This window comes from Cydia fagiglandana, chromosome 18, assembly GCF_963556715.1.
Source record: "Cydia fagiglandana chromosome 18, ilCydFagi1.1, whole genome shotgun sequence".
Lineage (NCBI taxonomy): Eukaryota > Metazoa > Arthropoda > Insecta > Lepidoptera > Tortricidae > Cydia > Cydia fagiglandana.
Genome location: NC_085949.1, coordinates 16432514 through 16460458, shown reverse-complemented (window position 1 = coordinate 16460458; position 27945 = coordinate 16432514). Strand labels below are relative to the sequence as shown.

Below are 27945 nucleotides of genomic sequence, written 5' to 3'. Positions count from 1 at the left end.
ATACTACGAGTAACTCTTCGAAGATCGCAACTTCATTAAAAACGGTACACGTGTACCTTTGCCAGTGGTATTTCGTAACAATTACTTCCCATTTAAATGTATACAATCGGTGTTAAAAATTTACTAATTGACACTTTACTTTGGGACACGTACAGGGCTGCCAGATCGTATAATAGGCTACGAAATTCGTATAATAAAATTATTTTCGTATACATGTCGTATAGTTGGTCAATCGGTATAATTGGATACGAAAAAATACCGATGTTAAACTACTGTCAATGCTTCAAAAAACAGTGTGCCACTACGATTTAATGGAACGGCAACTACTTAAATACACGTCAACGCGGGCTATAACCGCGAAAATCCAAGTGCGCAAATTGCGGGCATCTTTCTCTGTCACTCTTATTACGCTGTCATTGGAGTAAAAGAGAAAGATCCCCGCAATTTGGGTGCATACCGCAAAAACCGAAATTCACCAGTTATTAAAAAATCGATTTAAAATAATAGTTTTTTTTTTGTACTCGTATAATGCAATCGAATTTCGTATAATTGCGGGCACAGGATCGCATAATCAAGATTTATGTACTGGCAGCCCTGGACACGTAAGTCTTGAACTGATGAAATAGTCGGTGCCTGTTTACTAAACAATGAGGGGGATTAAGGTGTTTATAATATGTTTATGTATAATTGTGTCGGCGGCGGAGTTGCTTGGGCCCGAGACTAAGAAAAAAAATGACAAAGATAAGGAGGAGAGTGAAGAAGACCATGCTGAGTCAGAGCCCCTGGATTTCGAACAGGAATACCTCAAAGGGCTCAGAAAGGAAATTACATCGTGGCATGAATTTACTGAAGATATACGGAAGACCCAAGATTTGCCCAAAGAGGATGATATTGCTGAAGGTAAACCCAGTTTCTACAAAAAAGTTTCATAGGTTGATGTAGCAAAAATGCTGTAGCTAATAGGCTGGCAACCTAAAAATAAATATAGAATAACAAGTAGAAGTAAGACTTACTGACTACTAACTGCATCTCACTATTATATCCATACATGGCGGGAAGAAGTTGATAACTCGCGAGAAAAAATAGAAGAAATTTGAATCTTATGTAATTTTATTTTAAGTTCAAATTTCTTCAACAAAATATCTCTAGTTATCAACTTCTTCCCGCCATGTATGGATATACACCTTATAAAACAAAGTCCCCCGCGCATCTGTCTGTTTGTGTGTATGTATGTTCACGATAAACTCTAAAACTACTGAACAGATTTTCATGCAGCTTTCACCAATCAATAAAGTGATTTTTGAGGAAGGTTTAGGTGTAAAATTTGTTAAGGTTTTGCATAACCCATGTGAAGCCAGGGCGGGTTGCCAGTTAGTCGCTAAGTTTAGAATAATTGAAATGCCATACTTATCACTAGCAATAAAAGTTTTACCTACTGTTCGTTTTTTTTAGCATTAGAAAGAACTTGCAAGGAGGTAAGCGATCTTGACATGTCTTTTAATTGAAAAACGCTTTTTAAAAATCAAAAACGATTACTTATGAAAGCAGAAGAATATAAATGATCATATTAGATTCATAATTGTTACATATTTGCCGTAATTTATTTTTAAAATGTGTTTTTCAATTAAAAGACACATCATGATTGTTTACCTAATTTCTAATGCTAAAAAAAACGTAGTATATAATAAAAAAATGTATTCATAATTCATAATGTTTCAGCATTTGGTAATGTATTTGCTTGAATAATTTTGCTGCATTAATGATGCCATAAGTAAAGTACATGACTTTATTTATTTTAGCCATAGAGTTTAATTATTTTTCCCTAATAATATAAAATTATTATTTGTCCTTCGCCCATGGCCTCGCACTTTAAGGGGGCCTCGTGGAAGTCATCCCTTTATATTACTTTGGACACACACACACATTGAAAGAAAAGGGCCTTGCGACTTCACGCTTGGCTATATTTATATTTATTTATTTAATAAAGTGCAAGCTTACAGCACTACACCAATTCACTTACACACTAGAAAGATATATACATGTCAGAAAAATTACAAAAAACATGCAAACAGAGAAAATGTCAAGAGGGATAAAATTTACAAATTCAGTCAATTAGCTACAATATTTTAGATGTCGACAAAGATATATTAGTTCAAGCTAGGTTTGGGTTTATGGAACCCAAAAACAACAATGTTTTCTGACACTAAACATTAGTTCACATTCTAATTGGACCCTTATTTATAATACATTGTGTATTTATGTATGTATAATTTTTTTTTTTTAATTCAATAAATATGTGGCGTGGTACCACTTTTGGTTGAAAACGTCAAAAATGATTTTCCTTTACAGAGAATCAGCTGAAGCAAATGGAGTTATCTCTGAAGATGTTGAAGAAGAACCTCCTGCGGCACACGGAAGGAACTTGGCTCGCAGACTTGAAAGATGAACACTCCGAAGGAGATCCGGATGTAAGTCTTTGCAGCTTACATACAATCACTTATAAGTGCTACATTTCTATGTGCCAATTGGTTGCTAATGTTAACCTGAGCAATAGGCATCAAACACAAAAAAATCTCAATTACCGGGGTCCACACAGAGCGAGCATACGCGCGAGGCAATTTCTTCGCGCACCATTGACATAGATATCTAGGGACTGGCTTTACGGGCAATAATAATAAGGCATGACGGGTGCCAGTACAGTGGTGTGAAACCGCTACAACGCGATTGGTTGATGAGTTCGCATCACGCGCGCGATTGGTGGACGAGTTCGTATTACGCGCGCTATTGTTCACAATTAGTTGCGTTCGACTGCACGATTGGCTGGAATTCGTGAGTAACACCACTGAACTAGTACCATTTTTAGTGCCCCATTAGCCCATCCTTAGATATTATACGTCAACGTCGTGCACAAAACGGCCAGCGTAGACGCGCCTCGGCTGACGCGGCGCGCGCGTGTTCTCGCTCTGTGGGGACCCGGCTATTACCATTTTGGTATACAATATGTAGAATATAGATGTACCTGTTTACCTGTGTTTTCAGAAACTAGATGAGAATCCACAGGACATGCTGGACACATTGCCACCTCTACCTGAAGAAGAGGAACCGGAACTGACACCAGAGCTAAAAGAAGGTAAGCGCCCTAAGGTTAAATGAGTTAAATATTGTGGCCATCATCTTCCTAACATAACATTGTCTTGGCTTTTTTCTGCACTTCACTAAAGCCTGGGGTCTGATTTGCGATCTAATACCATCTATTCTCTAACTTCAATTTCCTCACGAAATTTTATAGGTAAGTTATATGACTGATAATATTATCAGTTTAAATATTCTAATAACAATACATTCTCGTAACCTTCTGAGGCCCCACGTAGAATTTTTTATATGTATTCCACAATCTATTCTGAATTTTTAATAGAGTAACTAAGAGTTCCAAATTACTTTTTAGGGTTCCCCTATTGTATTGTATTGTAGCTCGGGCGATTTTCCGCAACTCGACGTCTTGCGCCTATTTTGCGTGATAGGGGGTGGGCTAGTCTTGCCAGCCCAGCTCCTCGAGGAATCCTATCAAACCTTTGATGTTGAGTAGGACCTCGGGGAGGTCACTCGGGGATCCGAGATGTTTTGCCCTGTATGGGGCCAATCCGCTGCATTCCAACACCACGTGAGAGGCTGTTTCTTCTTCCTCCATGCATCCACGGCATAGGGGACTGTCTGTGACACCTGTTATAAAAAGATGTTTGTTAAAAAGTCCATGACCTGTTATGACACTGGTTACCATACTCAGTCGAACCTTTCCTAGTTGAAGGAGCGCCCTTGTGAGCTTACCGTTCATGCTAGGCATGGCCTGCTTGGCCTGTCTGCATCCAGTTTGGTTTAGCCAGTGTTCTGTGTGTAGTTTCCCTGTACGTGCCAGCAGCATTGAGCGTACCTTACTAAACGGTATCGGGAGGATCGGTTCCGGGCCTATCGCCCCCGCACCCGATCCTTGTCTGGCGAGCTCGTCCGCGGCGTCGTTACCTCGGGATCCACTGTGTCCTTTGATCCATTGTAAGGTGATCTTATTGTTCTGACATACCTCCATTAGTCGTTCGTGGCATTCGTGTATAAGTTTGGATGTGACTATATGGCTTTTTAGGGCCATTGAGACTGCTCTGCTGTCGGAGAGTATGCGGATGGAGGATCCTACTACCTCCCTTGCAGTGATGGCAGCCGCCGCGTTAATGATGCCCATGCACTCAGCCTGGAATACCGAGTTATGGGCTCCTAGCGGAGTGGTGATTGACATGTTCAGGTCTTCTGAAAAGGTTCCAGAGCCTGATCCGCTGTCTGTTTTGGACCCATCAGTGAAGATTCTCAGCTCCCGGGGATTGAGTCCTTCGTAGTTGTCGTCCTCAAATAATTGTATTTTGTACCTTTTGTCAAAGATGGCTTGTTTGTGAATTCGATCCGTGCCCGCCATGAGCACTGGAAATTCGCTGTATACTTTTTCCAGGCATGCTGTGTGAAGAGCTCCTGTGGTGTTAGACCATATATTGAGGGTTCGTAACCTTACCGCTGAGAGACTGGCCTCTTGTTGTATGTGTAGGTGCAGCGGTGAAAGGTTTAGCATGACCTCCATGGCTGCAGTCGGAGTGGACCTCGTGCAGCCAGTGGTGGCCGCGCATGCGAGCCTCTGGAGTCTTTGTAGCTTGTCTCGTACGTTGCCTAGGTTTGTTCTTGGCCACCAAACCAGAGCACCGTAGCAGAGTAGGGGGCGGATTATAGTCTTATAGAGCCAAAGGGTAATTTTCGGGTTGAGTCCCCACCTCTTACCAATCATCCTTCTGCACTGCCAGAAGACTACTCCCGCCTTGTCTATGCGTTTGTTGATGTGATTGTTCCAGTTGAGTTTACTGTCGAGCGTTAGCCCTAAGTACTTAACTTCGTCGGTCAGCTGTAGCTCAGTCTGGAAGAGTGTTGGTCTGGTAAAGTTGCCAAGTGCCCTTTTATTGGTGAACATTACCATTTCTGTTTTGGTGGGGTTAACTGATAGGTCAAAATCTCTACACCAGCGTTCTACGATCCGAAGAGCTGCCTGGGTGAGGTCGCATACTGTACTGGCAAATTTACCTGATATTAATATTGCCAGATCATCAGCGTAGCCTATTGTGTAGAAGTGTTCCTCGTTCAGTTTGGTTATGAGGTTGTTGACTACTAGGTTCCACAACAGAGGTGAGAGAACTCCCCCTTGAGGGCATCCTCGCACCGCCGCTACGGCCTGCGGTTCACCTACATACCTTATTGTCCTTTGATTTAGCATGTTCATGATCCACTTTATTAGTCCAGGTTCAGCGCCGTGGCTTTCCAAGGCGTTCCCTATACTGGAAAAGTGAGTCTTGTCAAAAGCGCCCTCTATGTCAATGAAAGTGCCGAGGCACATTTCTTTGCCGTGGATGGCTCTCTCAATGCGGCTTACAACCATGTGAAGAGCCGACTCCGTAGATTTACCTGAGCTGTACGCGTGCTGGTTGTTGTGCATCGGTATGTTCTTTAGCGCCCGGTCCCTCAGGTCCCTGTCGCACAGTTTTTCCAAAGTTTTCAGCAGGAATGATGTGAGACTGATGGGCCTAAAGGATTTGGCAGCTGTGTAGTCGTTCTTACCTGGTTTAGGTATGAATACCACATTCACATCTCTCCATCTCCTGGGCACGTACCCCCAGGCTAGGCAGGCTGCCATGATGCCGGTCAGGGTTTCCTGGATGAGTCCTAGACCCCACTGTAGGAGAGCGGGGAAGATCCCATCCGGACCAGCCGCCTTGAAGGGATGGAAGCTGTCTATGGCCCACCTGAGTTTCTCAGCCGTGACGACTCTTATAGGGATAAGTTCGCCTTTGTACTTCCATTACTGTAATTTATTTTTGTAAACCTGTGTTGTGTACAATAAAGTGATTACTACTACTACTACTACTACTCTGTGCGCCATTTGCCAGTTGTTGTCCGTTGTACTGTATTCCTCGTCCTGCTGATCTGCATCGGCGAGACTTACGCATCCTGGAAAGTGAGTTACCAGGAGAAGGCGTTGGGTCTCTGCAGGGCTAGATGTGTATGTGCCATCGGGTTTACGCAGTGAGCCCAATTGTGATGCGGGCTTGTGCGCTAAGGTTTTCCTCACCCGGTTGGCGTGGTCAAGTGTTTCAATGCTGCTGCAGAAGTTCCTCCATGACAGGGATCTCCAGTACCGCAATCTCTTTTTGTACCTGGCCTTGGCTTCGTAGTAGTTTTCCCAGTCCACCTCAGCCGTTGTGTTCATGGCCCTGTTGAAGAGTCTTCTTGTTTTCCCCCGGAGTCTCTCCAGTTCTGGGCCCCACCACTGGTGACCCTTTATGGCAGTCTGCCGGTGGTTTTAAGGGGCACGCCTTGTGGTAGCTGTCTACGAGGGTATCAGTTAAGATATTTACCTGCTGTTCTATCTGAGCCGGTTCCCGAAGGTCATCCCTCGGTGGAAGCCGGTCAAGGCTTTCCCCTAGGACCTTCCTAAAAGTGGCTCGGTCCGTTTTCCTGGGATTCCTCCGGGCGGGTAGTGTGTCTCTAGATGCTAGTAGATTGAAGCGAATCCACCTATGGTCTGAGCAGGAGGCCTCCTGGGAGACGTGCCATCCCATAATTAGTTCACTGACCTCCTCCGAAGCCAGAGTCAGGTCGATAATCGTCCTGCATCGTTTGTTTACAAATGTTGGTTCAGCGCCTATATTTAGAATGTTTAGATTAGTAGTCACAAGATATTCAACAAGTGTCTTACCTCTGTTGTTGCTGGTCTCCATTCCCCACAGTGGGTGGTGTGCGTTGGAGTCGGCCCCGATGATTATTGCGAGGCCTGATCTCTCGCAGTGGCTGACCAGTCGTTGTAGTTCGGCAGGCGGTGGCTCGTCCTCTCCAGGCATGTACGCCGAGGCAAGGACTAGGTCGCGACAGCCTGTTGGCAGTGGAACTTGTAGTTTAATCGCACGCAAGTCTCTGGAACAGAATTCAGTGAGCGGTTGTGCAATAATATTGTTAGTAGTTAGGATACATGCCCTAGGGACGGCATGTACCGTGGAGTAGTAGAGCTTACCTTTCGTGTCGGACAGCCCGCGTATGTATCCATTGCCCGCCCATGGTTCTTGTAGGAGGGCAACGGCTGTTGGCAAACTTGCCAGACAGCGTCTGAGTTGGGCCGTAGCGGCCACGCTGTGCTGGAGGTTTGCTTGGATGACACTAGTTGGTGTCCATGTTGTCGGTGGTGGGGGCGGCATTTTGCATTTCCCCTCCCTCCTTAAACATGTTGGCCAACCCCGACACTATCCAAGCCGACAAGTCCTCACCCTCGGATGATGACCCGGCTGGTCCCTCACCAGTGCCAAGGAGCTCATCCTCCGAGAGTTCGGGTATCGTCGGCTTGGGTAGCGGCAGGGGGGCAACTTTCTCCCCGGAGACAGACTTGCTCTGCTCGGAGGTGCCCGCGGCCTGTTCGCTGGGGACCTGTACTCCCGTTACCCTTAGGGTGGAACCTTGCAGGGTGGGAGGCTGGTCCAGGTATTTGCCTCCGGGACCCCTGAACCTGAGGTAGACATTGCCCATCCCACAGTTCAGGGATCTCCCCCTCTCCATGAAGGCGGGGACGAGGTCTTCGGGGATTGTGAACTCGACAAACCACCCCTGGTCTTGCCGTAGTATTTGTATAATGGACCAAGACCCGACCTTGGCCCATTCGTTCTGGTACCTTAGTCCGTCAGCTGCCTGACGGACGTCTTCCCAGGACGAGTTGTCGATGTTGGGTATTAGGAGCCCGCACTTAATTCTCCTTGCCATCTCCGACTGGCGAACCGCCTTAAGGGAGATGTCTGGCAGGGTTAGGGCCTGGACACATCGCTGAGACCAGGCGGCCGAGTATTCGTCTTCTGCGAAGACCCTCAGCTGTCCCTCAGCGAAGATGGGCTTGCCCTTGAATTTGGGTGGCCGGGCTCCTACGTGGTTTCTCCTCGCCTCCTCCACGATTGCTTGGTGCAACCCGCGGAGGATGGCGTTGGAGTGGTCAGCGGTGATCTTCCCCGACTTCTCGTCAGTAATGACGATCGTCAGGTCAGATGCCGCTGCTTGTGCGTACGACAACGGTTGGCTTGGGCTCACTAGTCGCTGCTTTTTGTTGTCTCCTTGCGGGGAGAAGGACTCATCTCGCATCCTTTTAGCAGCGGCTCGTGCGAGCTTAGCAGGTCGTCGTTTGGAGGGATCTGCGGCCGAACCCGTAGGGCTGTCGCCCGACGTTCCAGCCTTAGGGGGTAGGATGGAACCTTTTCCCTTCGGCGGAGGCCTGGCAGCAGCAACCTGCTTGTTCGGCGCCGGTTTGGGTGCCGGCTTCTGGGAAGCCTGCACACCCACACCGGTTGCAGAGTGTGTCGGTGTCAATGTGTTGTCCAGCTGCTGCTCTCGCGCTAGACGAGCTGCACGCCTCTGGTTCTTGTTTTTCTTCTTCTTCTTAGCCACCCCACCTTGACATTTAACAGGGGGGGGTGGGTTAGAGGAGGAAGAATTCACAAGTCTGGCAGGGTGAGGCTTCCCAGCGGGGGGTCGCTTCTTGGACCTTCGGTCCACTACCTGCCAGTCCTGGAAGGGGTTTGGGCCGGTCTGCTCCCCAGATGAACTGGGTTGCGGACGGGCCGGGGTTTCGGTCTGACGCACTGTCACTGGAACAGCTTAATTGTCTCGCCTGTGTGGCTTCACCATTAGCGATGGACGCTGCTGGATCAGCTTGGGGTTTTTCGTTAGACCTGGTATCCATAGTTCGTAACGATTAACTTCATCCTCATCGGCTCCCACCCTACAAGGGCCCACATCTTGGGAACGCTTACTCACACATATAAAAGGTGCTTTCGGTCGTTAGGACACCGACTCGGGTATAGAAGTGAGAAGTTGGCTAGTTGCGCGACATCGGAAATGTGTGAAGGTGGGACGTAGGGTCGTCCAGGTCAGACGCCCTCCGCCCGATTCACCTAAACGCACTTCGTCAGCATGGCCTTTCACCACCGCATCAGCAGCCGAAACTGCCTCTGCGGCCCTCTCACTTCTCGCCGTGAGCCCACCTACGGTTCCTCACTTGACCATTTCCCGGACTGTGGCTAGTAGCCCGGGCTACCGTTTTGCCCGAAATCAGGGCCGAAGCAGACGTGTTGCCACGCGGGTTGGCAATGGCTCAATCCCCAGGATCCCGTCATCCTTGCGTACGGCGCTCTACTGTGCAGGTCCTAGCACAGGTAGGTTATGTATAGGTCGTCAGTAGTAGCCTACACCTACTGACAACACCAGTGTGGATGTTAGCCGCCACTAGAAAGAGGCACGAATGCCAGTCGCTAGTGACGTTGCCCAGGATGGACCGGGGGTGACAGACGGACCTTTGGGCAGGCCGGAGCCCACCCAAACTTCCCCCTGTCTCCCGCTCGGGGAGGTCATCACACCACTCCACCCCTATTACTAAGACTCTGCTGTCCATCCGTCCGTCCGTCTGTCACCAGGCTGTCTCTCACGAACGTTGATACTTTCATACAGTTGAAAGTGAAAGTTGATACAGTTGAAATTTTCACAGATGATGTATTTCTGTTGCCGCTATAACAACAATATATATAAAACAGAATAAAATAAAGATTTAAGTGGGGCTCCCATACAACAAACGTGATTTTTGACCGAAGTTAAGCAACGTCGGGCGGGGTCTTTTTGCATTTTTTTCCGTTTTTTTTTGCTTTATGGTACGGAACCCTTCGTGCGCGAGTCCGACTCGCACTTGCCCGGTTTTTATTTTTTTGAACAAACAACTGCCTCTTTGTCACAGGTCAGGAAGGTAACAAAAACATTTCTTTTAATTCACAGCTAAAGAACTGTACGACGCAGCCCTAGCCAAGCTGAACCGCCGCTCGCCCGACCTCCGCGCCTCCATCCTCCAGGTGAAGGAGGCCGCCGACATGGGCTACGCCCCCGCTAAGATCAAGCTGGCTTGGAGCTACCTGTTCGGAGAAGGGGTGGAGCTGGATTTGGCCAAGGCACGGGGTATTTTTGAAGAGCTGGTTGTAGAGGGAAATGCGGATGCTCATGCTGTAAGTTGTTTTAAAACAGTTTTGTTATGTAAATGTACAGATCAAACTATCCTGGAGATTACTAAAAGAAATAAACAGGAATATACAACTAACTACAATAAAAAATTTGGTAGTTTGTCTATCTGACCTGACTGGAGTTTTCCTCTCATCTAATCGAAGGTTAGCTGGAAGAGATCCCTTATAGGGATAAGTTCGCCTTTGTACTTCCATTACTGTAATTTATTTTTGTAAACCTGTGTTGTGTACAATAAAGTGATTACTACTACTACTACTACTACTCTCGGTAGGGTGCCCAACGCGCAGACAACGTTCCCGCGCTGGATTGCGATTGCAATTCTCTGCGCGAGAAAGCTGCCCACGCGGGGGTCGCCCGTTGCCTCCCTCAGCCGTTTGCCGAGCGCCGCGTGGAGCATCTGGCGCAGAGACCCCACGAAATGTTTTATTTATTTATTTATATTTATATGAGCCTAGAGTGTCCCACTGCTGGGCAAAGGCCTCCCCCCTCCCTTTCCACGTATCCCTGTCTTGACCCGTCTCCCACCAGTTCCTATCAAAGGCTTCAAGGGCATCTCGCCAACGCCGTCGAGGTTTGCCGCGACCCCGGGTTTGATGTGGGACCCAGTTGGTTAACATGTTTTTTTTTTCAGGGCATGGGCTTCCGAAATGTTAAACATGTTTTTTTTTCAGGGCATGGGCTTCCTTTACGCCACCGGTATCGCCGTGCCAGTGTCCCAAGCGAAGGCCCTGGTGCACTACACTATGGGCGCTCTTGGGAACAGCGACTACGCGCAGATGGCGCTCGCGTACCGCTACTGGGCGGGCGTCACCGTGCCCAGCTCCTGTCAGAAGGCCATGGACTTGTACATGAAGGTCGCCGCTAAAGGTAGGCTATAAAGCCCGGTCTCAAAAAAAAAAGCAAAAAAAAAGTATAAAGCGTCCGTCGTCGGCGTATGGAGACGGGGCTTTAGGTGCTATTTTTTAAGGTTACAACCAACTTAAAAAAAATTGGAACGCAAAATATTAATTATACTACGATTTAGTGAACTAAAATATTAATTACCTACCTCAAACTAACCCTACTTCAAACTTAATTTTCATATTCATTATACAACTATTTAGAAGACTATAATATTCATTATGCCACACTTTCTCACCGTATGAAATAAAATACATACACTATAGGTACTTACAGTCAGCAGCAGAAGTTGGTAAGCGGGCCAAGTGTTCAAAATGATCTTGACGCTACTTTATTGTTGAGAGAATACGTCTAATTAAATTGTAGGAAAAAATATCTGGTACATTATTTTTTGGCGGGCCATGAATGGGTGTCATATATAAATAAATATAAATGTAAAAATGTCCTATAATATATTTATTTATATATATTTTAGCACGCTTCGTTGTGTTTGGCTGTGCAGATACATATATTATTGTAGGCAGACTGTACATGTACAAGCTTTACTACAACTATAATGACGATGACGATGATAACGATGGTAAAGGACCGCCCATAAATCACGTTACAGTTTATGCACATTAACCCTTTAACCGCCAGAGTCTCATATATAAGACATTACATATCCAGCTCATTTCGCCACAGTGTGATAAATAAGACAAAGATCTGATTTGGTTTTTACAGCACATTTATAACTCCCGTAACTATGCCCACCTTACTCTGCGTGGTATCATATCATATCATATCATATCATATTTATTTATTGCAACCATGGTATTTCTATAGATATTACAATGTCTGGGTAGTTCCACATGGACCCTGTGAGGGCATAGCAATATTACATGCTTAGGATCTAATCTTAAATCTATGTATATAATATGAAAGTAAGTCAAGTTTTTATATGAAAGTCGAATTGAATCAGTTAATTGTCAGTATGTGTATTCAATACAAATAGGCAACGAATTAATTATTAAGTGATGTCAAGTTAATATTTAAATGCAATATGTCAACAAATTGATTCAATTTAACCTAGTAAGGTTTGTAAGTATACAGATAATAATGTCCGAATTTAAAATTAGTGGTGTTGCTAAAGAGACTGGTCAGTAAAAAAATCTTCGAAATTGTAGTAGCATTTGTCAATCAAATAAGTTTTAAGTCTAGTCAAAAAGGTTTTAGGTACATTTACTGTCGGTGGCGACACGAGCAGTACGAGCACGCTCGATCAAAAATTGCTGGTGGTTAAAAGGTTAATACATATCCCCCTTCTAATTATTACACTTTATACCCCCTCTCCAGTGTGACTTAATATGTAAATAAAATAAATATGTGCCAATTCCTAAGTATACATATTTTGCTTGTTCACAGTGGCCAGCGGCGTGACCCTAAGCGGAGGCCCATCCATCCAGCGGACTCGGTTACTAGACGAGGCCGAAGGCACCGGAGGGGGCGGGGCTCTGGACTCTGACCTTATTGAGTACTACCAGCTGTTGGCTGAGAAGGGAGATGTACAAGCTCAGGTAAGGGAAATTGGTACTTATATTGAGTTACTATAGGGTTGCAATTCGCACAAAGAACAATAAGTTTCCGTAGGACCAAAGCTTCAAGTTAACACATTCATTGCAACTAAGTGCTACGGTTACGCTAACGCGTAGCCATGTCTTTGCCGTATGTAGCGCGTAGTTGCTACGAACAGTGTACCGGACAGTCGGGTTCTTGGCACTGAATGTGTTATAATAAAGCGAATTTGAATAATGAATTTGCATCTCGCACTACTTGGTACCATACCTAATAACAAGACATAGTTTGGAGGAACTGATATAAAATTAAAATTCAAAACATGATATCCACCGTCCCGAGCACGCACATCCATCTCGCTCACGCTTATGCTCAGTGAGAGTGACCGATAACACGAACCTGCGGGGCTTTAAGGCCTGTGCACACCGGCTGCGTGTGCGTGACGTGCACGTGCGCGTGTGGAGTTGTAGTATACAGATCCCTATGGGAGATGGCACACCGCTTGCGTGACGTGTGCTTGTGCGGCTCCAACATTTTAGCGCACGCACACATGCACGTCACGCACACGCAAGCCGGTGTGGCTCGGCCTTTAACCGATTCGTTGCGTGTTCCATTTTCGAAAACTTTTGGCTGTGGCGCGGAACAATCATCTCATGATAAGGCAGCCATGCCATGCGCCATAGAATATGATGACACTCCTCCCGTGTCATACGCCACACGTAAAAAACATTGATAACACGGCAGGCGTGTCATCAGCACCGAATCGGTTAATAAGGGTCGGTTGCACCAAACCGTCTGTAACCGATTTAGCGTACGCTAAATTTGGTTGTATGGAAAGTTTCATAGTTCTCTGCTGGAGCATTCCACGAAATTGTCTACCGTTGTCCCGTACAAACGCGAAGTTTCTGAAGATTGAAAGGTATAAGAGTTTCCTTTTCTATGACAAATGGTCAAAAATATGCACAGAAAAATAATCGTCTGCTTTGAATGCCGAGAAAAAAGTCGCAACACAGGAAATAAAATGCGTTTGTACGGGACAGCCCGTGGAATGCTCCTGCTGCTTGACGTTGATTGATCAGTCTGTTAATTGTGGTTGGTGCAACTGGCTCTAAGTGTCTTCGATCTTGTTTGCCAGGTCGGGCTGGGCCAGCTGCACTTCCAAGGGGGCCGCGGAGTAACCCTGGACGTGAACAAGGCGCTACACTACTTCCTGCAAGCGGCTAAGACTGGAAACGCTGTGGCCAACGCTTTTCTAGGGAAGGTGAGGTGCATAGCAGGAGAGAATAGCACATTAACCAAAATTTATGAAAAAATCCCTTCCTCTTTTCTTTTTTTTCCGTTCTTTTTCCTCGTCGCCACATGTAATGTACCGTATTTACCACAGTAAATCATACGATGTAATGTATTTCCAACGGGTCGCCAACACCAACATCATATGACACGACTGCTCTATTCGCAGTCTGTCATCGACTGACTCCTAACTGTCAGTGACGTCACTATTACATAAGCGCTCGAGACGCCAATACTTTTATTTGTGAATTATTTTGACAGTACATATCATGCGTTAGGGATGGACAACAATATTAGTGACATCATACTCAGTCAGTAGTTTTTTTATCTACTAATCTACTGTGTATTATAACGTAGGGTATGTTTTCAGATTTATTTAGAAGGCGGTGACGGGATCAAGGCGGACAACGAGACAGCGTTGCGGTACTTCCGTAAGGCCGCCGAACAGAACAATCCGGTCGGGCAAAGCGGGCTGGGCATTATGTACTTGCAGGTATTTCTAGAGTTAGACCAAGTTGACAGCGCTTTTGATAGTCCAGACTGTGTAAGTGTTATTTTAAACGTCAAACTTATATGAAATTCTTCTTCTTCAACCTAACATTTTCCCGGCCTAGCGCCAGGGTCCGCTTTCCTGAGACTGATCTCTCCACTTTGCCCGGTCTTCGGCATCCTCAGGTGTGAGATATATAGTTCTCTTGCATGTCCGCTGTCACGATGCCAGATATCCAGCCAGCGCTTCTATAACGTAAAAATAACACTTGCACAGTCTGGGCTATCAAAATCGCTGCAAACTTAGCTTGGTCTAACTCCTTTTTCTATCAACTGCTATTGTTGCCACCAATTTGTTGCTACTGGCAAAAAAAATTCTCAGTATGATTTAGATTAGATTTATTTATTTCATAATATAAAATTACATTATAAATTATTTCAAGCTAATCTATACGAATTTATATTATGATCGTCAACTATTTATTATATACAGATGTCAATACAGATAAAAATCATCATCAAATATCAATAGCAAAATAAATTCATCACAGAGTCAAATAAATACATATGACTAATATGGTTGAATAATCGAATTTAAAAACGAAACTTGAACAGAATATCGTGTTCAATAGGGCCGAGGAGTGCCAAAGGACACGGCGGCGGCGCTGAAATTCTTCACAATGGCCGCCAACCAGGGCTGGGTGGAAGGCCAGTTACATCTCGGCTTCATGTATTTCAGTATGTATTTCTACTTTACTATTTAAAAAAAACTTGTCTTTATGTCTCAGACACTATAATGACAGTTTGATTGCTCCAATTTGTCCAGTCGACTTACTATTTTAATACTAAATATATAAATGTTTTGGTATAAACAAACTTACATAATATTTACGTCGAAAACTCAACTTAGGTTTATCAGGAGCATTGTAAAAATTGTGTCCCGTACCCAACATATTCGGTTGGATTGCCTCTTTTGGCCCTTTGTTGACAAAGAGAGGACGATTATCAACGGCTTGTTAGATTCGACAGACGTTTACAAATGATACCGTTATTAGTCCTTACAAATTTAAGTCCGATTGATTGTACGTACACTGAGTTCAGCGTCACATAGGCCTTGATGCCATACAAAAAAAAAACAAATACAAAAACAAAATACAAATACAAAAACGCTTGAATCCGTCCGCATGTTAAATTAGTTTAACGACCAACGCTTAAAGTCGAAAATCCAACAACACCGCCATAGTGTGAATAAATACTCACGTACCGATTTGTGTCATTCAAACGCTATTCTACGCGCGTTGTAAAAGCGCTCGTGCGAATGAGGCCTTTGGCGTGACGTTATAATATTACTAGCTTTTGCCCGCGACTTTGTCTGCGAGGAATTAGTGACAGCAGCTAAAGTAGGTATAGCGCCTGGATAATGCTAATAGCAATCATTCAATTCGCGCATTGCTTACTTCGGAGCCTTAGCGGGGCTTCTATTTCTGGGCAGTTTGCCCTTCGGGCATATGAAGCAACCTAACGAACCTATCCTACATATTGGTTTAATGTGACTATCGTCAAAATATTACACAGGAACATTACGATCTGCCTAATCTTACGATCGGCCGCCGACATATATACCAAATTTCAACTAAATCGGTTCAGCGGCTTAAGCGTGAAGAGGTAACAGACAGACAGACACACTTTCGCCTTTATAATATTAGTATGGATGTGTCGTTTGCAGGCGGCATCGGCGTCCGACGGGACTTCAAGCAGGCCAACAAGTACTTCTCGCTAGCCTCCCAGTCAGGACACGTGCTGGCCTTGTACCATCTGGCGCACACTCACGCACAAGGATTGGGTGTACTGCGCTCTTGCACTACCGCTGTTGAGGTCAGTTGTATAAATAACTCATTTGTGTTACTCGAACCGTAGAATTTTACAAGTAAAATTCCTCGTAAAAAAAACCTCGTGATCTTTGTAAACGGCGGTACACGTACCGCATTATGAAGCGGCATTATCTCTGGCTTTAGATAATTAGAACGATTCGGCTATTTTAATCAAAAAAGGTGATTCAATATTTCCTTCTAGAAATGACATAATTTCCGGAGACATAAGAAGCGGACATGATAGGGCCGATGTATACAAGGGTATAAAGGTCCTGTTAAATAACAAGTTAAAACAAGATTTTTGAAGCTGGCGATCTACCCCCCTTTTAACCCAAAACAGAAACAAGTAACCGTCAAAAATATTATTTGATACACACTTTTACTGCCGACTACTTTGCATGTGTATCAAGTACTTCTCGAGACCTTTCAAATGAGCCTGCGGCTGTGTTTATGTCTTCCCATTGAAGAGTTCCTTCGACTACCTTCCGACAGCATCATCAGATCAGCTCCATGTTAGCGTATTATTGCATATTGATGTTTCCTCTACTTAAAATAAACGATTTCACACCTTGCACGAAATAAAGCACCAGATAATTATTAAAAAAACATAGACATCAGTTATTTTTAAGCACAATTTCTATTTAATAACTTGAATTGAAATATAAAAAGTACGTGAGTTGACCGTGACGTCACTATATTAGTTTTGATATAAATTCCATATTAGCAAATTGTTTTGACAGTTCTAATAATTTTTAAGAAAAAAAAACCGACTTCTATGGGGGCCGGTGAAAGATTATTGTAGATGGTATAGGTATACTATGTAGAAAAGGAGGTAAAACCACCCACTTTTCTACTAGCATTTCGCTTCTGTAAGGGTCGTAGTTCTAGCCTAACCTAACCCACTTCTCTGATAGCAGTTCGGTTCTGTGAGGATCGCAGTTCAAACCTAACCTAACCCACTTAACGGCGCATGCGGGGGTTTAAGCGGGAGGGGCTAGTAAGATTGGCATCATCATACTTATATACTTACACATTTTATGGTAGGTAATCATAGTGGTTTATTTAGTTAAGGTATCATAGTGGTTTTCCGGGTCAAGGTCCGGGTCTAAGTCCGGGTCCGAGTCCGGGTCCGAGCCCGGGTCCGAGTCCAGGTCCGGTCCGGGTCCGAACCGGATCCGGGTATGAGTCCGGTTCTGGGTCCGAGTCCGGGTCCCAGTCCAAGTCAAAATCGAAATTCGTAATCACCAAATGTGTACTATGCGTTGTTGAAGAGTTCTATTCTGGTCATCATCAGCAGTTCCATTTCATCTAATGCGACAGTTTTTAATGTAAATGCTTGATTTTATGATGAAAATACAAAAAAATCTATGCGTATGCCTTTAATATTTGAGGAGTTCCCTCGATTCCTTATGGATCCCATCATCAGAACTCGAGCTTGACAAAAATATGCATTAAAAACTTAACTTGCTTAACAAACATAACGAAGAGGAAAAATCGCCAAACGTGAACTATGCGTCGTTGAAGAGTTCTGTTCTGATCATCATCAGCAGTTCCAGTTCATCAAATGCGACAGTTTTTAATGAAAGTGCTTGATTTTTTGATGTAATTACAAAAATCTCTATACGCATGCCTTTAAGATTTGAGGAGTTCTCTCGATTCCTCATGGATCCCATCATCAGAACTCGAGCTTGACAAAAATGTAGCTTAAAAACTGAACTTGCTTAACAAACATAACGAAGAGGACAAATCGCCAACCGTGAACTATGCTTCGTTGAGGAGTTCCGTTCTGATCATCATCAGCAGTTCCACTTCATCAAATGTCACTTTTTTGGATGTATATGCTTGATTTGATGATAAAAACCCAAAAATCACTATATGTATGCCTTTAAGATTTGAGGAGTTCCCTCGATTCCTCATGGAACCCATCATCAGAACTGGGTTTTGACAGAAACGGGACCAATCTGTATACATATACATTCAATCAAAAAAAAAATTTTCAAAATCGGTCCAGTAATGACGGAGATATGGAGTAACAAACATAAAAAATAAAAAAAATAAAAAAAATAAAAAAAAACATACAACCGAATTGATAACCTCCTCCTTTGGGATTTGGAAGTCGGTTAAAAAAGAAGCTGATTTGACTAGTAGGAAAGTAGCCTATTGTCATCGTAAATATGGAGGTATGCGAAATTTCAGTTCAATGATTGAGAATATTGAGATAATGGAAGTGGTTCAAATTTAAGTCACAAGATTTGAGGCACCATATTTAGGTACAAACACAGTGAACCTAAATAAAAGTTTGTAAAAAGTACTTCCCACGTAGAATTTCGAGAAATCCTTGACCGCTTTTTGGAAAATTTTACCGATTCGTTGCGTGTTCCATTTTTGAAGACTTTTGGCTGTGGCGCGGAACAATCATGACACGGCAGCCATGTCATGCGCCATAGAATATGATGACACTCCTCCCTTGTCATACGCCACATGTAAAAAACATTGATGACACGGCAGGCGTGTCATTAGCACCGAATCGTTAATGAATATAGAATTTCCCATTCCACATCTATCGCGAGAGTATTTTGCTGACTTCGTGATTACTGATACTTTTTAATACTTCTAAAAATACTAGCCGATTTTAGGTCTGCTTTCCATGGCTTGGCTTAAAAAATTATTAAAAGTGACAAATTAAAAGGCTCCCTAAAGGGGGTTGGCCGGTGTAAGTTTTTAGCAGATGGCGCCATCATAGCTTGCCCTGTCAATCCCTAGAATTGTGTCAATTTTTTGCTTTTTTTTTAATACCCTGGATGCCAGCCCTTTAAGCCGAATCTCATAGAAAAAGAGGCAAGCTATGATGGCGCCATCTATGCAAACCTTTGACAGTTGCCAACCCCATTCAGTACGATCACAATATCAAGTACATAATATGTTTTTTATCAGCTATTCAAGAACGTATGCGAGCGAGGTGCGTGGGGCTCGCGCCTCATGCTAGCCCACGCCGCCTGGCGCGCTCGAGATTCCGACTCATCGTTGCTACAATACCTGTCCCTCGCCGAGCGAGGCTATGAACTCGCCATGAGCAACGCGGCCTTCCTACTCGATATCGGTGAGTGCACAGTCGGATTCCTAACATAAGTATCCACTTATCTATTTTTTTTTTTTTTGAAATAGAGGCAAACGAGCAGACGGATCACCTGGTGGTAAGCGATTACCGCCGCCCATGGACACCCGCAACACCAGAAGAGTTGCAAGCGCGTTGCCGGCCTTTAAGATGGGAGTACGCTCTTTTCTTGAAGGTTTGAAGGTCGTATCGGTCCGGAAATGCCGCAGGCGACAGTTCATTCCACAGTTTGGCTGTGCGAGGCAGGAAGTTTCTGGAGAAACGCACAGTTGAGGACTGCCAACCATCCAAGTGATGAAGATGGTAATGTTGTCGCGTAGGGCGATGGCGAAAAGAAGCGGCAGGGATTAATCCGAACAATTCCTCGGAGCACTCCCCGTTATACATGCGATAGAAAATGCAGAGCGATGCCACATCTCTACGCAGCGCCAAGGAGTCAAGCCGTTCCGAAAGCCGCTGGCAGTCGACAATTCGAGCCGCTCTTCGTTGGATGCGGTCCAGAGGGAGAAGCTGGTATTGGGGTGCCCCTGCCCACAGATGAGAGCAGTATTCCATGTGTGGGCGAACCTGCGCCTTATAAAGCTGTAGGCGCTGAGCCGGTGTGAAATACCGTTTCGATCTGTTGAGCACACCGAGCTTCTTGGAGGCTAATTTAGCCTTACCCTCTAGATGACCGCGGAACTGGACTTCACTCGAAATGTCGACACCAAGGATTCCGATACTGGCTGCGGCACTCAGGGGAGTGCTCTCAAAACGAGGTGACGCGACAAACTCTAACTTTTTTGCGGTAAACGCGCAAACCTGTGTCTTGCTAGGGTTAAAACGGACTAAGTTAAGTCTACCCCATTCAGAGACTTCCTTTAGGGAAGTCTCAATTTCAGACACAAGTTTGTTCCGGCTCTCGTTGACATTTTCCCGAGAGATATTGGTGCGGCCGGTGTAAAAGGCATCACCTGTACTATCATCAGCATAACAATGAATGCCGCTGATTTGCAGCATGTCATTGATGTGCAGAAGGAATAGCGTGGGTGATAGCACACAGCCTTGGGGGACACCAGCATTCACAGACATGGGGTCTGAGCATTCACCGTCAACTACGACCTTTATGCTTCTGTCTGCTAAGGTGGAGAGGTCCCTACCTTCAAGATTGCGGAGGCGGCGAGAACTGATATCGTCTCTAACGTACACGCACACCCCAGCCCTAGGCGAAAAGGAGAGAAGGAGTCTATGTGACTAGTATGGCACCGATCGTATCCTTCTTAAACTACAAGTTTAGAGGTAGGTTACAAGCTTTTGCTGAAGGCAGTGGTATTCCACTCAACTCTTCTGAGTAGTCATTAAGGCACAGAGTATTGCGACATGCGACACTGAAAATTTTGTAGCTACCGCGTTAAATTTTCATGCCAAGTAATAGTGTTACTTCAAATATGGCGCTCATATGAATATGTATGCGTTGTTGCTGCCAAATCTTTTGTTTTTAAATTTATTTAGGAAACAAACAGTCACATACAAATATGTTTAAGCTTCAACAAGACCTACAGTTCCATTAAATATAAAATAATGATATTGGTAATAAGTAGAAACAGGGCTAGTTCGGTTCTGCCTATAAATAGGAAGATACACAGAAGTACTTCACATTTGGATACACTCTGGATACAATCTGTGCAAATCTAGCGTGGGCACAAGTTATTGTGCTTGCATTTTATACAGGGTGCTTCTGACCAAACTCTGAGGGGTGCTCTATCACTTAAAGGCGCTATCCCCTGGATAATGCTAATAGCAATCATTCAATTCGCGCATTGCTAACTTCAATTATTAGGCAATTCATTTACTCTTTCAAATCCTCCATTTGCACTCTCTTCAGGGATGATTTCCGACATAAAAATTATCCCATGTCCTCCCCCGGGACTCAAACTATCTCTATACCAAATTTCAACTAAATCGGTTCAGCGGCTTAAGCGTGAAGACACTTAGACAGACACGCGTAATAGACACTTACAAGGAAGGGTACCCAACTGTCCGACTCCGATTTAATTTATTTTGATATATGTTATAGAGTAGTCTAAAATAACGGATACGTATTTTTTTTTAGCTGCCCAAACTCAACCTGTTAGGAGAAAATGGCCTTCAAAGTTGCCTCCCTCCTTAAGGCAATCGCGGTCCGTTGCGTCGCTTAAGGGGCAGTTAAAAAGGCTGTGGCTATCGGACCGGAATTAACTTGTTCGTGACTATAGATATTATATATTTATTATATTTAACGTAGGTATTCTATATATTTGTTATATTGTTAATTCCAAATTTTATCTTATATTATTTATTTTCGCCCTCTTTTATAATTTGATTGACTTTCCTCTAGTCTATTGTACTCAGTGCTATATTTGTCTACCGTTCTTCTTCAATTCTCATCTACTCAAAGGTTAACTGGAAGAAATCCCTTAAAGGGATAAGTTCGCCTTTGTACTGCCTATCCTGTGCCATAAATTTGTGTTTTGTACAATAAAGAGTTTATACATACATACATACATACAAAGTACTGAAAATTGACCAAAAAATGGGGACGTGTTTTGTCATTTCACCACAAACTCATTTTTTATATAAAAATATATTTATTATATATATATAAAATGAGTTTGTGGTGAAATGACAAAACACGTCCCCATTTTTTATTCATGTTCTCCAACATATAACGAAACCAGTAATTAATTATCAATTTTGTTGAAAAAAGTTTTTCTTAGAAATTAGAAGGTTTGGTAAATTTTCAGTACTTTGAAGGCCATTTTCTCCTAACAGGTTGAGTTTGGGCAGCTAAAAAAAAATACGTGTCCGTTATTTTAGACTACTCTATAACATATATCAAAATAAATCAAATCGGAGTCGGACAGTTACCCCTTAGTTACCCCCTAGGGTACCCCTTCCTTGTTAGACAGACACGCTTTCGCCTTTATAATATTAGTATGGATTTGTTCTCAGGTGAAGTGAGCCTATTCCCTGAAGACGAGCGATACCGTAGAGCCCTCCAACTGTGGGGCCGCGCGGCCGCGCAGGGCTACTCGGCCGCCCGCGTCAAGCTCGGCGACTACCACTACTACGGCCAGGGCACGCACCAGGACCTGGAGGCCGCCGCACACCACTACAGGTACTGTGAGGCCTACAGCTGTGGGGTATATCTGCGCAATAAAGTTTACTACAGTTATGGGGTATCCATAGGTACTCTGGACAAGCTTGGCTACCAATACCAGTGGGGATTCATGCATGCACGATTCATGCTGATGAATAGGGGAGAGGAGGGGAGATAAGTGGGGAAATAGTGCGAATGCCGACTCCCTTCCCGGTATTTAATTACACTAACGGGTCTACCGCGATATAATTTCATTGTGTTTACCTTAAATTCCGACGTTTCAGCTGAGTTGCACCAGCTGTGGTCACGGAAAGACTGACGTACCAGCAAATGTCAACGGAGATATAAACAGAACACCACTAAACTACCCGAAATTAGTTTATAAAAATGTTCGGGGTAGACAAAGAAATTGCAGACCCGTTTGTGTAATTATGTGTGTGCTATGAACAAGCTTGGTTACCAATACCATTAGGGAGACACTTCTCCTTTCGGTCATGTTCGGCTCGGCTTGATGTCAAAACGACAGTAACTCGTGGCGAAAAATACCGGTTCTCTGTGCCGGTTCTATACGTTAGTAATAATAATTGTTCAGTGGACACAACATTCTTTGTTTTTCATGTGTTTTGAATTTAACAACTATTGTCATTACAGGATAGCGTCAGAGCAACTTCACAACGCCCAAGCGACGTTCAACCTAGGCTACATGCACGAGCGAGGCCTAGGTCTCACCCAAGACCTGCACCTAGCTAAACGCTGCTACGACCTGGCAGCCGACACTTCGCCCGACGCCCGTCTGCCTACTGCGCTAGCTTTAGCCCGACTCAACGCCGAAGCGGCTATCACGAAGTTGGCTAATGTAAGTAACACTAGTGTCATCAAAGTATCACCAACAAGCATGAGAGGCCTAGGTCTCACCCAAGGCCTACACCTAGCTAAACGCTGCTACGACCTGGCGGCCGACACTTCGCCCGTCTGTCTACTGTGCTAGCTTTAGCCCGACTCAACGCCGAAGCGGCTATCACGAAGTTAGCTAATGTAAGTAACACTAGTGTTATCAAAGTATCACCAACCAGCATGAAAGGCCTAGGTCTCACCCAAGACCTGCACCTAGCTAAACGCTGCTACGACCTGGCGGCCGACACTTCGCCCGACGCCCATCTGCCTACTGCGCTAGCTTTAGCCCGACTCAACGCCGAAGCGGCTATCACAAAGTTGGCTAATGTAAGTAACACTAGTGTCACCAAAGTATCACCAACAATCATGAGAGGCCTAGGTCGCACCCAAGACCTGCACCTAGCTAAACGCTGCTACGACCTGGCGGCCGACACTTCGCCCGACGCCCGTCGCCTACTGCGCTAGCTTTAGCCCGACTCGACGCCGAAGCGGCTATCACAAAGTTGGCTAATGTAAGTAACACTAGTGTCATCAAAGTATCACCAACAAGCATGAGAGGCCTAGGTCTCACCCAAGACCTGCACCTAGCTAAACGCTGCTACGACCTGGCGGCCGACACTTCGCCCGACGCCCGTCTGCCTACTGCGCTAGCTTTAGCCCGACTCAACGCCGAAGCGGCTATCACAAAGTTGGCTAATGTAAGTAACACTAGTGTCACCAAAGTATCACCAACAATCATGAGAGGCCTAGGTCGCACCCAAGACCTGCACCTAGCTAAACGCTGCTACGACCTGGCGGCCGACACTTCGCCCGACGCCCGTCGCCTACTGCGCTAGCTTTAGCCCGACTCGACGCCGAAGCGGCTATCACAAAGTTGGCTAATATAAGTAACACTAGTGTCATCAAAGTATCACCAACAAGCATGAGAGGCCTAGGTCTCACCCAAGACCTGCACCTAGCTAAACGCTGCTACGACCTGGCGGCCGACACTTCGCCCGACGCCCGTCTGCCTACTGCGCTAGCTTTAGCCCGACTCAACGCCGAAGCGGCTATCACGAAGTTGGCTAATGTAAGTAACACTAGTGTCATCAAAGTATCACCAACAAGCATGAGAGGCCTAGGTCTCACCCAAGACATGCACCTAGCTAAACGCTGCTACGACCTAACTAATATTTGCAGATACTCCTGTAAAACAGACCTTGAAATGTTCCGAAAGATTATTAATATTCTTAGTATATATTAATATATGTACTTACTTACTCCTCTGGCGCAGCGACCCAAAGTGTGTCTTGGCCTCCAATATATTAATATAATAAATATTATTTGTTTTTGGTGTTACGTTTTCGTTTTATCTTATGTTTACCTATTTTGTTCCAGTCGGTATGGGTGTCGCCGTTCGCGGCGGCCGTGGCGGGCGACGCGGTCTCCAACTGGGACGTGTACCTCATCACGGCGCTGCTCGGCGCCCTCGGCCTCGTCGTGTACCTGCGCCGGCCTCCGAACTGACCCTGGCTCGTCCGCACCATGCTACGGCGGTGGCTCCGATGAGGATTACTCTGACCTGTAGGCTTCGCAATCTTCGCATACGCTCCCTAAAGACTTGTGTTACAACCTTAGGCCCTCTTGCACCATCCCAATAACCCGCGGGTTAAGCGGTTAAACCGTTAACCTAGCAGTGGCGGCGCGTCCATAAAAGCCGATTCCCACTGGCTTGCCTGTTTTTGGACGTTTGAGCAGAGTTTGTAAAGGAAATATGTAAGCCAAATTAACCCCGGCTTGCCTATGGATATGTTTGACGCGCCACCACTGTAACCTAGTGTCAAATTGTACTAGTAACCATGGTAACTCCAGGTTTAACCGGCTAACCTCGGGTTAGTAGAATGGTGCAAATGGGCCTTAGAGGATATAACCAAACGGAGACGCCTCGTCTGTAAGTTTCGGTACAAAACAGTCTGCCGACTATTGCCGGGAGGGGCATACGTAACGTAAAAATAGAAATGTCAGATGTCGTCAGTGGACTGGATCGAGTGGCTCCGATGAGAATTAGAGTAAACTAGGCTGCAATATACCCTCCCTAAAGACTTGTTTTGCAACTAGGATTGCCAGATCGAAAGGCTCTATTATCAGGAAACAATATCATTTTTTCGGGATTTTGGGACTTGAAGTCGGGAAAAAAAAACATTCTAATTAAAGTAATTGTATTAAAACAACGATATTTTACATTATTGGCATTATTGGCGTCAGCTCGCTCGCTCGACGACAGTTCGGAACTTGAAATTATTGTTTTATAACGTGAAGCTGTTTTTCGGGACGGTTTACACTTTGTCGGGAATCGGGAACACATCCTAAAAATCGGGAGAATCCCGCCAAATCCCGACCATCTGGCAACCCTAGTTACAACACATGTATAAGCTTGTACAGTCAGCAGCAGAAGTTGCTAAGCGGGAGAGGTGTTCAAAATTACCTTGACGCTTCTTTTGATGATCTTGACCTAACAATAAAATTGGGTCAAGGTCATTTTGAACACCTCTCCCGCTTAGCAACTTCTGCTACTGACTGTACGTATTACGTATCTACAGATGTAGTGCTAATTGGGGCATTATCTATGAAAAAGGACCTTATTGGCGATATTGGCACAGCGTCGCGCGGCATTGTATTTATCGTTAGTAATAGCATCGTTAATAATGGCGTAAGCGCTATCGACAATAAGGTCCCTTTTCATAGATAACGTCACAATTATTTTCTATCATAATGTTTTCACGGAGACGTACGAACGTGTCTTGCTATTTCAGTCAGTCTCGTTACAAAAAGTACTGAGGTTGACTGAAGTAGCATGACAAATACGAGCGTTTCCGAGAAATTACGATGGAAAACAATTTGGCTGAATCACAGACTTATTTAGTTAGGGGTCATCCATTAATTACGTCACACGTTTAGGGGGTGGGAGGGGGTCAAGAAAATGTGACATATTGTGACATGCGGGAGGGGGGACATACAAACTTTGTGACGTCACTTTAACTTCATCAGTAACCGAAAATTTATTTAAATTATTTAGTTCGCTGTACATTTAAATAACAAGTTTTTAAAACGAAAATAGTTTTTAATCGTTTAATTTTCTTTCCTAAGGAGTTTTGGGTTATAAAATTACTAATATTTATATCGTCAAAAATATTTTGATAAAATAATAATAATACTTAGGTACTTACTTAATTCGATTTGGCGATTTCGTAGAAAAAATGTGACGTCACACTAGGGGGGGAGGGGTTTGCCAAATGTGACCAAGTGTGACAAGGGGGGGGGAGGGGTCAAAAAACCTAGAAATTGGTGTGACGTAATTAATGGATGACCCCTTACCAGGAGTTTGATTTAACCAGAGTCATATAACTAGAAGCGTGACTTGATGTAGTTGATTAAAATTAACTGAAAAAATATTTATACTTATATCTCGAAAAACCAAAGAGAGCGTTACGACAATATGCATGAATCCTGACTAAATGTGGCTTTCCACAGAAAAGGGTCCTAATGCCTCATATGCGTAAGGACCCTACAAATATCTCTTCGGTTTTAGTGAAATAGTAAATAACCTGGAGGCCTATGTCCAGCAGTGGACGTCCTCTGGCTGATATGATGATGATGAGTAAATAACACTTTTCACTCTTAAACTGTATATATAAACCCCCTTATTCATAAACGAGCTAAAAACCTGGATTAGCTAATAATCGTTTGTCTTTATCTGTCATTTTGACTTATGTATTTGTAAGAAAAGGATAAAGCATAATTTAACTAAATCAAGCCCGTTAAGTTTTATGAATAAGGGGGTTAGTCACAAGCTGACGAAAGGCACGATTATTATCATTATAATGCAATATTTATTACGCAATACACTTTTGAGAATCATTTATATTGTGTTCTTCATTTACTACTGTTATACAGAAAGATCATTTTATATGTAAAGTTTTTTTTCACCTCAGCAGCTCGAACAAGGGTACTTTGCTACTTAAAAACAGTGAGCGAGATGCAATTTTGCATACTGAGTGAGACCAAATGACATTCAAGTGACCGTCATATTCATATGTCACATCAACATGCGGGGCCTAATACAAATTCGAAATACTTGGATTCTATTCTCTCTGTCCCTTTCACGTCGTTAGCAAAAAGACGCTCAAGATCCTAAATGGGGTTGGCAACTGTCAAAGGTTTGCATAGATGGCGCCATCATAGCTTGCCCCTTTTTCTATGAGATTTGGCTAGAAGAGCTGGCATTCAAAGCATTAAAAAAACAAAAATTTGACACAATTCTAGGGATTGACGGGGCAAGCTATGATGGCGCCATCTGCTTAATACTTTGACCGGCCAACCCCATTATAGAATCTTTCGCTTGCACTGGAGTCAAAATAAGCACTCGAAGAAATATCAAGCTTTGATCTCTTGTTGTACAAGTAACTATTTCCCTTTTTAACAACACATAGGCCAGGCCAGCCAGCATTTGAAGATATAAGTAGATATTTGGTTGGACAGAAACATATAATATGGGGCATTATCTATGAAAAGGGACCTTATTGTCGATGGCGCTTACGCCGCACAGCGTCGCGCGGCAT

The 27945-nt window shown here is 44.3% G+C and overlaps 1 protein-coding gene across 1 annotated transcript; it reads left to right on the top strand.

The window, feature by feature from the left end:
• Window positions 1-600: 600 nt before the first annotated feature.
• On the top strand, window positions 601-26281 carry LOC134673379 (protein sel-1 homolog 1). Its single transcript, XM_063531349.1, has 14 exons — window positions 601-900; window positions 2350-2468; window positions 3040-3130; window positions 9877-10100; window positions 10788-10983; window positions 12421-12572; window positions 13706-13831; window positions 14231-14353; window positions 14982-15087; window positions 16076-16224; window positions 19155-19320; window positions 22306-22471; window positions 23105-23309; window positions 24725-26281. The coding sequence occupies exons 1-14, from the start codon at window positions 648-650 to the stop codon at window positions 24851-24853; spliced, it is 2205 nt and encodes a 734-aa protein (XP_063387419.1). The 5' UTR covers window positions 601-647; the 3' UTR covers window positions 24854-26281.
• The last annotated feature ends 1664 nt before the right edge of the window (window positions 26282-27945 follow it).

Bases quoted from the DNA above. Each gene is read 5' to 3' on its own strand.
- LOC134673379 (XM_063531349.1), top strand. From the start codon at position 648: ATGAGGGGGATTAAGGTGTTTATAATATGTTTATGTATAATTGTGTCG. The intron at 3,131-9,876 runs GTAAGCGCCCTA...TTTAATTCACAG, and splicing joins GACACCAGAGCTAAAAGAAG to CTAAAGAACTGTACGACGCA. The intron at 13,832-14,230 runs GTGAGGTGCATA...GTATGTTTTCAG, and splicing joins CCAACGCTTTTCTAGGGAAG to ATTTATTTAGAAGGCGGTGA.